At 39.4% G+C, this 10,123-nt stretch overlaps 1 protein-coding gene across 1 annotated transcript in view; it reads left to right on the top strand.

Moving 5' to 3' along the window:
* The first annotated feature begins 569 nt into the window (after positions 1-569).
* ELOVL2 (ELOVL fatty acid elongase 2) overlaps positions 570-10,123 on the top strand; it is an 80,268-nt gene continuing 70,714 nt past the window's right edge. The window contains exon 1 of the mRNA XM_011373238.2: positions 570-671. Within this exon, the coding sequence (XP_011371540.2) occupies positions 669-671 (3 nt within the window). The 5' untranslated portion in view covers positions 570-668. The remainder of the gene's footprint in view (positions 672-10,123) is intronic.

The following is a 10,123-nucleotide window of genomic DNA, read 5'->3' as shown; positions in this document are numbered from 1 at the left end:
ATTCTCAACCTAGCTCATCCCTAAAGGAACCCGGTATAGCTAAACCACTCATCACAAAAACCTGCATGAGCAAGAGCCATTCCCTCTTTAAGATATGCTTGAAAGCCACGGAGCCCAACTAACAGCAGGACCAGTGCCCTAGCCCTCTACATCCTCGCCCTCCCCACTGCTTGCACAGCCATCGCAGCCTCCGGGGGCTGGGGACGGAGGCCGGTGGCGGGTGGGTCCTTGCGGAGACTCTGCGAACGTTGGCCGCGCGCGGCAGCCGCCAACTGGGCCTGCAAATTACCGCCCGCCCGGCAGGGGGAGCCGCGGCAGCGCGGGAGAAGCCGAGCGCCCGGGAGGGGGCGCGCGAGGCCGCACAGGACCGCCGCTCCGCCTGCCGCGCCCCTCCCCCGCCGCTCTCCTCGCGACGCGGCCGGCGTGGCCAGGGTTAGGGGAGGGGGCGGAGAGCGGCGGGCGCTGGAAACGGCCCTGAGGATCCGAGCGCCGGGCGGGAGTGGCGCGAGCCCGAGGGGGCGGGGAGGCGCAGGCGGGCGGCGCGCGCGCGCTGGGCGTGCGTGTGGGTGGGGGTTAAGTAGAGCGGGTGCCGACGAGCGCGGGGCAGAGGGACGCTGGCTACCCTGGACAGCGCATCGCCGCCCGCCGGGGTCGCAGTGCCGCCGACCATGGTGAGCGGGGCGGTGCGCCGCCACCCGCCGGCTCTTTCTTTCTCCTCTCGACCGTCGCGCAGGGCGGGAAGTGGCCGAGCGGGCGGCGGCGCGGGAGCTGCGGGTTCGACTGCTGGAACCTGTCGCTGTCGGCGGGCCGGGCCCGCGCGGGCCTGGGGAGGGGGCGGTGGACGTTTGGGCTGGGGGCGCGCGGGCCGGGGCACGCGTGTATGGGGCACTTTGTCTGGGGCGGGTCCCGGCCCCGTCTCGGCCCCTCGGGGCGCCCGCTCGCGTCCAGCTCCCTGTTGCATGCACGCGGCTGGCGGGCGCCGGGGACCCGGGACGCGGGACGAAACTGCCCCCTCCTCCTGCGGCGGCCTTGCCTGCTTGCCGCCTACAGCCTCGTTCCCGAGCACACGCTCCCACCCTCCGCCCTCCCGCTCCTACCGTGGGGAACGGCGTTTCCCTCGCGCGGTACCGACCCTGCCTTGGGAAATTCTGGGCTTTGGGCTCTAACGGTTGAATTCATGCCTCCTCTGCTCCTCGCTCTGTGCCTACAGTCCTGGGGGTGTGTTCGCTTGCTGTGCCTCCCTGGGTTTGCATGGTGGTGGTCAAGGGGTTAGGTTTCCATTTGTATACCTTATCAAGGGGCTCTTGGTGTCTTTCTAACTACTCTCTCCCAGTTTCCCAGGCCAGTACTCGACTCTCAATTTATACCGCTTTCTGCTCGGCATTAGCTCCGTTCCTGGGGAAAGCCGGTTCGGTGGAGCCTGCCGGAGTCTATGTCTCATGGTCTGCCTGAGGGTTTTGGCAGCAGACCCTGGTTCTTTGACTAAAATGAGAAAGTGTGTTGTGCCATGCTCAAAGGACGAGTCAGTCCTAGGCAAAATGTAAAGCCCACATTTCTCTTCAGTGGTCCATAGTTTAACTTTGCTTCTCTCCTCCATCTCATATGGTTTCCTCTCCACGTCAGGGCTACTTGAAATATGCTAATCTCCTAGTCTTTCTGCACTCCAGCTGACACTAATCAAGTCCTAGATTTTGCCCCCTTTACCCTTTCAGATGAAGGTTATTTATCTGATTACGTGAAGGCTTTTCTGGCCACTTTATCTAAAATTTCAGTCTTTCTCAACCCACCCACCACAGTTCATAGTCCCCTTGTCTGCTTCATTTTCTTACTCTCCAGCATCTAATAGTTAACATACTATCGATTTTGTTGAACTTGTTTATTGAATGTGTTCTCCAACGGAATGTAAGTTTCAGGAGGGCCAAGATTTTTGTCATTCTGTCCACTGCTGTATTTCTAGTACCAACGACTGTGCCGGGCACATAGTAAGTGCTCAATATTTTTTCCAGATTAAACCCAATAAAGCAGCATACTTTATGCTATCGTACAAACGGGAAGTGACAATGCAAATACAAAGATTAGTCAATTGACTTTTCTAACGATAAGAACCTCAAGTAAAGTTTGAGAGGAGGGATGCTCTTGGAAAGGAGGGAGTCAGTTTGATGACTCTCAATGATAGTATTGAGCGGCCATCTATTATGCCTGGGTCTGTCACTTCATGCTCCTTACACCTTGGCACATGGGTGGACAAAGCATTTTTAGGGCTAACTGGCTCTCTCCTTACAGGCCTGATCCTTTCTTCCAAATTATTATGAATTGTAATGAGTAAGGGAGCAAGTCCAAGGATAACCCCTTGATCGCATGGAAGAGTCATGGAAATTAACCTAAAAGAGCCAAAATAAAGGGCAAAGTCTTATAATCTCTTCCGTCTACAGTTGTGATACTTCCTCTTTAGATAAGCATTTCTCAGAAACTTTAGGTCTTAAGAGGAGCAATTTTTATGAATATATCCAAATCCAAGTTATCTCACTTCAAAAAAAAAAATTCTTGAGGCATGGTTGGGGTTAAATTTGCAAATTAGTGGGTCAATTCAGATAGGCCCTTTGGATCCATATCCAACATGAGCAGTCTAATGATGTCTCTGCTAATTAATCTTATTCCAAAACAAGTATCTTCCCTTGAAATTCCCTTTCATTTCCATACTGTAAATTGATGACGATCCTTGTTTTTAAGCCTGAGGAAATGTTTTTATATAATTTGAGCCAAACTGCTTGATAAAATTCATATGGACAAGTGTCCAAAAATTATGTAGTAGCCAACAATGTACAAGTTCAGTGGTCCTGTAATTACCGTTTAGTCTACATTGATAGTAGAAATTAAAGGTAAAAAGAAAAGTTTGTATTTGAAATTAAAACCAACCAAACATACATGAAAAACACCTCATTCTTTTGATCTCAATTTATATTTGTAGGATATATTGCTATGTTATGATTCTAGTCAAAATATCAAGCCATTTTTTTCTTTCTATTCCTTGAAAGTGTTGCATTTTCAAGGTGTACAAAAATCTATTTTTAAAGTATCCAGTTGGGTAAGATTAATTTTTAGTTCTTCAACAAAGGGTTGCAATTTAATTCAGTTCTCTCCAAAACGTTTAAATCACAAGTGGGAGGTTCAGGTGCTTTTATAGTTTGAAAGAGAGTGTTTAAAATTTTAAGTGGATCCATGTCATGTAACTAGTTATATTCAGAAAACGGCCCTGCTGTTCAGGGTTTTTGCCCAGGATCATCTCTGTTCTACCATCTAACTTTGATGGCGTTAGGACTTTAGGAGTAGACATTGATAAAAGGCAAGGGTTTGCACTGGAAACTTTTAGTTAGGCCCAGCATGGTGAAAATATGCTAACATCAGTAGCTCATCATAACACTAAAGTTACACATAAAGTATTTTTAATCAAATTAGGACATCACCGGTCTATCACTGACTGAGACAACGAAGCATTCTAATAAATTGTTAGTTTAAATATAACCATTTAATAATCTAACAATTTAATAATTGCAGAGTATGAATTGTTCTGGAATCGATGATGTGGAATTTAGAGATTCAGAGTCAGTCATGAGTTTGAATCTCAATACCAACATTTAACTGGGTGACTGGGCAGATTAATTTCTCTAGGCCTAATTTTTTCCTTTTGTAAAAGAAGACTAATACTTCCTAAAGTTGTTTGGAGGAACAAATAAGATGATGCACTAGTATAAAGCTTAGAATGCTCAGTAAATATTAACTGTTAACAATGATGCGTTTTTCCCTCATGTGTTTTCTGTTGAGACACTTCAGAATGTTGTCTGTGATTCATCTCATTCTCTTCCCCTTGAATGACCCTAATACATATCTAGCATTGCTCTGTATCAGCAGTGTCCAGTAAGCAAACCACAAAGTAATTTTTAATTTTTTATAGTCACAGTAAAAAGTAAAAAAATGACATTTTAATATATTTCATTTAACCCAATCCATGCAAATATTATTTCAACATGTAATCAATGTAGAAAAATATTAGTGAAGTATTTTATATATGTATATTTTTTTATATGAAATCTTCAAAATCTTTAGTTTGTTTATACTTACAGCACATTCAGTCAGGCTAGTCACAATTTCAAGTGCTCAATAGTCACATATGGTCAGAGGCTACTGCATTGAACCAAATAGCTCTAGATGTACACATCTTCCAAATGTACCTCTTATCTGCTAGACCCTTTCCACTCGTGAGAACCTCACTGCCACCTTAAACCTAGCATTACAAAAAGAAAGCTCATCTTTCAGACTCTCCTCTCCGTTCCTTTTTGCTGTTAGTAATTCCACCAGCACTCAAGTCTACTGTGCCTGAAATCTGATTCTTACTCTCTTTTCTTTTATATTTATTGTATAATATTCTCATATTTTTACTTGAAAATATCTTTAAATCTCTTCTCCTTTCCTCTCCAGCCTCCCTTCCACTATTCTTGCCTTTTCTACAGTTTTCCTCTTTTGTGGTCTTTGTTTTTAACATTTTTACTTTAAGTTTGTTGTTTCTTCAAGGCCAGATTCATCGTTTTCATGAAGTAACAATGCTGGAGGCTCTAGTCCAAATATGTTTCAAAGATTCTCCCCCTTCCCTCCCTTCTTCCCTCTCTGCCTGCCTGTCTTGAGAAATAGAAATATAGTTCTCTCCCTCTTAACACTGGGCTCCATGTTCTCTCCATTCTTTCTTCAGCTCTTTTTCATATTGTCATGAATGCTTTCTATTTTATGGCTTATTCCTATGCTAAACACCTTTCCTTTATCAAATATCCAAAGAAACTTAATTACTTTAACTGATAATTTGATACTAAAATTATCTACCCAAGAGAAGAAGCACAGATAAAGAAAGAAAAATAAACCATGAGAAGGGAAAGTGAAATTATTATTTGAGCTTTATCTACCTTTCTGGAAATATCAGAAGTGCTGATTAATAATAATAGTAGCAATTACAACTACAACAGTGATGCTGCTTTCTTTACATTCACTCAGTGCTTTATAGGAAACGGAGCACTTTCTCTGTCTAGTGAACAAAGGCACAAAAGAATGACCCTGTACCAAAAGTCAAGAAATCTGGTTTCTAGCCCTGGCTTTATTGTTGACTAGCTCTGTTCCCTTAAATCAAGTCACTCTGAGACACTGTTTACTTGCAAAATGGGGTATTTGTTGAAATCTAGTGGGGACTTTACACTGGCTGTTCCCTCTTGCTGGATTTTTTCCCCCAGAGCACTATGTGGCTGTCTTCTTAATACCCTCTTAATTAGACCTACCATAACCACTTTATTTAAAACTGGAATCTACTCTCCCATATTCATACATACCTGATCTCCTTACACTGCTCTTTTTTTCGTAACACTTATAACCTAATTTATTTACTCATTTACAAAGCACTTGGAATTTTCTAATAATTTACTTATCATGGTATGTGATTTGTTGCTTCTTACCTGAATGCCAGCTTCATGAGGACAGAGATTTTTGTTTGCATTATTCAGTGATATATCTCTAATCTAATACCTGACCTACAATAAATACTAAACAATTGTTGATAAAGCAAAGGATGTTTCCCAGTGAAAGCTGATTCTTCACATCCCATTCGCCATTCATAAAGGAGGAATTGAAATGAACATTTGCTTTACAAGTATATCCACAGTAGAATTCCTTCAAAGAACAATATTTCTTTGATGCATTTATAATTATTTAATTTATCACAATTCAGTTTAGGCATGTTTCAGTAATACAGCTGCTTCATCAATGCATATATGGCTGTGTTACCTTTTAGTAAATGATAATGTGTATGTATCCCTACAACTATATTTACACTTCACAATCATATTTTTGGAAGGCTATGTCATTATTTATAAATAATGAAACTCATAATTTCTTCATAAATTCTTAGTGAAATTAAAATGTTTATATTTTTATAATTATATTTGCATTTCATAATATAGTTTGTAGATGGGTTATGCTATAACAAAATCTATAATTATAGTATTAAGTTACTGAAATTTAAAATGAATATCTTAGTAGTAATATAAACAAAGCTATGATTCATGAATTTACTGAATAATTATTTTTATTTTACATATTTATGTTTTTGGCTTTAAGATATCACTTAAATACACTACAAGTTTAGTAATATTGTTTATTAATCAGTTAAATTTTCACCCATTACACATATCTTGACATCTCACAAAAAAACTTGAGAGAGTCAAGTCCTATATCAATATGGCTATTTTATAGGTGATAAAATTGAATTTCAAAAAAGATAAATGATATATACAAACTCACATACTAGAGGTAACAAAATCAGATATAAACCTTCTGATTCCAAAATATTACCTTTCCTACTATTCTTTATAGCCCTATCTAAGAGCCAGTATAAATGTCCTCTTATGTAAATGTGAGGAAAGCAATAGCACTTTTCCCCATTATCTTCAATGAGAACAGAAAAATCAGAATGACTTCCCCATGTAGTTTCATTCCCATGAATTTTAAAAGTACATAGTGAATAGATATGTAAATAGATATCCATTTAATCATATTAAATATATAAAACTAGATGACTCATTTTATATATACGGGAAATGGAGCATGCAAAGGAAAGTAATTTTAAGTGGAAGTGATCCTGAACAACATATGTACATATCATACTTTACTTACTAGTATAATAGGGGAATACACGTAAGTAGACAAGTAATTTGCAAGGGAAGTAAAGTTGTCAATATGTTTTAGTAGAATGACTGCAGTATTAAGACATTGATCAGAGAAACCAACAGCTTTGCACATAAATTTTTCTTTCATAATGAGTTCATCATTTGGGTTTATTTTTAAAACTTTAAAGATTTAAAGTTTATATTTTTCTATATAGTTAACCTTAATTTGGTTAATAGAATCCGAGTTCAACAGATATGGCTACTGGGGGGGGCAGGGTCAAAGTTTATTGACTCTTACATCAAGGAGTTAGGTTAAAAATTAACTCAAGTCTTTAAAGAAGAAATTATATGGTGTCTATAATGTAAAAATAATATTAGGCCATTTTCAGGTTTCCCGAATAATTCACTTCTGATCAGCTGATTTTCTTCTCTGCCTCTGGAGGTCTGTGCAGGTCTGTGGGAGCAGAGATGGTCTAAGTATAGGCTTCCTCTTTCTTCTCATGTCTTGGAGGCTTTCCCTAAATTGTTATAGGGAAAACTCCTTCTCTTGGAGTTGGAAGCTTCCTTCCTTTTTGGAAATGGAGATTTCATGACGATATTAATGTCAGTGGTGAGGTTATGTTTAAGAAGGAAGGTGCTTTGGGCTGTCAGAAAAATACTCAGTTGGTCGAACTTTCCCCTGGGGCAACCTAGTCAAAATGGCACTTAGAAGCTATTTCACATCCTTTTCTCCATAGGCTTGGGAATTGTTGTTATTTTGTATTTTCAAGGAAAGCATTACCCCCTTTCCTTTGGCCTTTTCTCTATTCAGACTCCTAAAAAGAAATGGCATGTGTCACAAGTCATTTTGAGATTTACTGCCTGAAGTCTGTTTCAAACTCACCAGCACAAAGCAATCACACTAGTCTCACTGTTGTTTAAGCCATGTTTCTCCATTAAACAATAGTATGATTGTTAAATCAACCCCTTAAAGGTCCTGCTACTGCTACTAAAATGTTGCCGTGTCCCTCCTGTAAATTAGGTTTATTATATCATAAACATTTTTCTTTTCGCAGTTTAAAAAGTGGAAACGTCCCTGTTGTAATATATTTCTGAAAAGAACACTAATCTTATCAGTGTTTGCTTCATATAAGATAGAAAAACTGTAATAGTGTTAAGTCCTTATTGCAAACTTTGAAATTGATAGTTTGCATTAGTTCTTGGGATTTAAAGGAAAGAGGTATATTCTCTACATTGAGTACCATATTTTTTAAAATTGATACCAGTAATGCAAGACAGGGCAAATACCCCTGAGGGGAGATTCAAATCCTACACCAAGAAAAGGTGGGTCCTTGACTGCATGCAGGAAAGAATTCAAGCACACACTAGAATTAGAGACAAAGGAAAGTTCATTAAAGAAGGAATCATGCTCTGTAGACAGAGCGTAGTCTCCTCTCAGAGACAGAGAAGGAGAGAGACCCCAGGTGTTCAAGAAATTCAGTTTGTATGTGATTCTTAGTTTCTATGAATTATAATTCAAAGACTTTGTTTCCCTATTTTCTTTTGATGGTATGAGTATGCAGGGTGAAAGAACTGGTAGCAGTCTCAGCCTTTATTCTATAGGTTTCCCATGGTCTGGTTGTAGGGAATGAATGGTTCGGTTTATTTTGTGTAGGGTACTACTACTTAAAGGTTCTGTTTTCCTTTCATGGTATGGGTAAATTGTTCTGTAGGAATCTTTTGTTCTGTAGATTTCCCATAGTCTGGCAGCAGCACACTGCAGGCTCTGAATACAGCTTGGTTTAATTTGTGTAGTTCTCATGCCTCTTCTGTATATCACCGAGGAGACATGAAAATATATTGCCTCAGTAAATTTTTGATTAGATATACTCATTGATTCATTCATTCATAACATGCTTAATAACAGGCAGTGTGCTAGGTACTGCCAATTTAAATATAATACAGTTTCTGCCTCAAGAAATCTGTAGTACAGTGAGAGAATCTTTTGTGTCTTCCAGTACAAGCATTAACAAGTTAGTAGATGAGCCTTCAAGTCACTCAGGCATGTCAATGTGCTTTCATGTGTGTATAGTTTTATTCAATAAAAAATACTTAATCTAATAAGGTGACGAGTTATTACCAAAAAAAAGAGAGAAAGAAAAAAGCTAAAACTAAACAATTTTACTTATCATGCCAAGAATGTGGTCAGGTACAGGAAGTATCTGGTAATTGAAGAGCCAAAATCATCAAGATTGATAAAGCTGAGATCAAGATTGTGTCTCTGTGACACCAGAGCTCTCAGAAGATGACTCAATTCAGTGAGAAGAGAAAAAAATCAAACCAAGTGTTTGAGAGGTAGCATGGGTAGAAAGGAGCATGAACTTAGGAATTTGACAGACATGTTTAAATGTACATTCCCAGACTGGGTGAAACCAGACCTACTGACTCAGAATCTCTAAGTGAGGGGTCTTAGAACTTACAGGTCAGGAATCGAGTTCACACAAATTTGGAACCTAGTGCTCAAAGGGCTTACAGGACAGAGGTACTACTTTCTAGCAAAAAAATATTTAGTGTATTCTCCATGGAGGTGGGATCAATGCTGAATCTTCAATAGGTTGGATTTTGATACGTAGGACAAGGGAGGAATGTAGAATTGAGCAGAACATTCCATTTAAGGAAATATGTGGGTAAGGACCCAGAAAGCAATAACGTATTTGAGAAACACTACACTATGAGCAATTTACAGACAAAGCTATGTTTTCACAGAGCCTAGCATAGATTAGATGCTCAATAAATGTTTTTTAAATTTGTGAAGTCTATGGACCTATAGGATTATGGCATAGATCAGTTAGATTTTGAAGAGTCTTAAAGCTGAGGTTAAGAAGTTTCTTCTAAATTTCATAAACCAGGTTTTTGATATGGAGCGTCAAATGATTAAAGCATCATTTAGGAAGATTAATCTGGTTCCATAATATCTGGGGTTAGGAGAGTCTGGATACGGAAGTTATAAAGGAGATGAACTGATATGTCAGTTCTTCTCACTTATTTTCGTGTTGTCAACTTTTGAAAACTTTTTAAACATACTCCTGGGTTCAATTCTCTGTCATCTATAAAATATCTACAACACATAGTAAAGATTGGGTCAAATAATATGTATAAAGTCTCAATATACAAGCTAGCTGGTGGTAGATACTCAAAACTGGTGGCTATCACCCACAGAAGTTTAATCATCTTCGTCTTTAAAACCCTACCTTTTTTTCTCTATACCTGGAATAGAGATTTTTTTAAAAAAAAAACTGATGACTAATCTTCAAGTATTTACATTTTTCAAATCCTAATAATTCTGTCAATGGATATTTAATCATGATAATGGATATTAGTTTTAATATTCAAGACTTTTTCCGGAGAGAATGAAAAGTGACATTTTATTCTGATTTTTTTTT

Source organism: Pteropus vampyrus, unplaced genomic scaffold, assembly GCF_000151845.1.
Source record: "Pteropus vampyrus isolate Shadow unplaced genomic scaffold, Pvam_2.0 Scaffold221, whole genome shotgun sequence".
Lineage (NCBI taxonomy): Eukaryota > Metazoa > Chordata > Mammalia > Chiroptera > Pteropodidae > Pteropus > Pteropus vampyrus.
The sequence above is the reverse complement of the archived record's forward strand: the minus strand, read 5'-3'. Positions and strand labels throughout refer to the sequence as shown.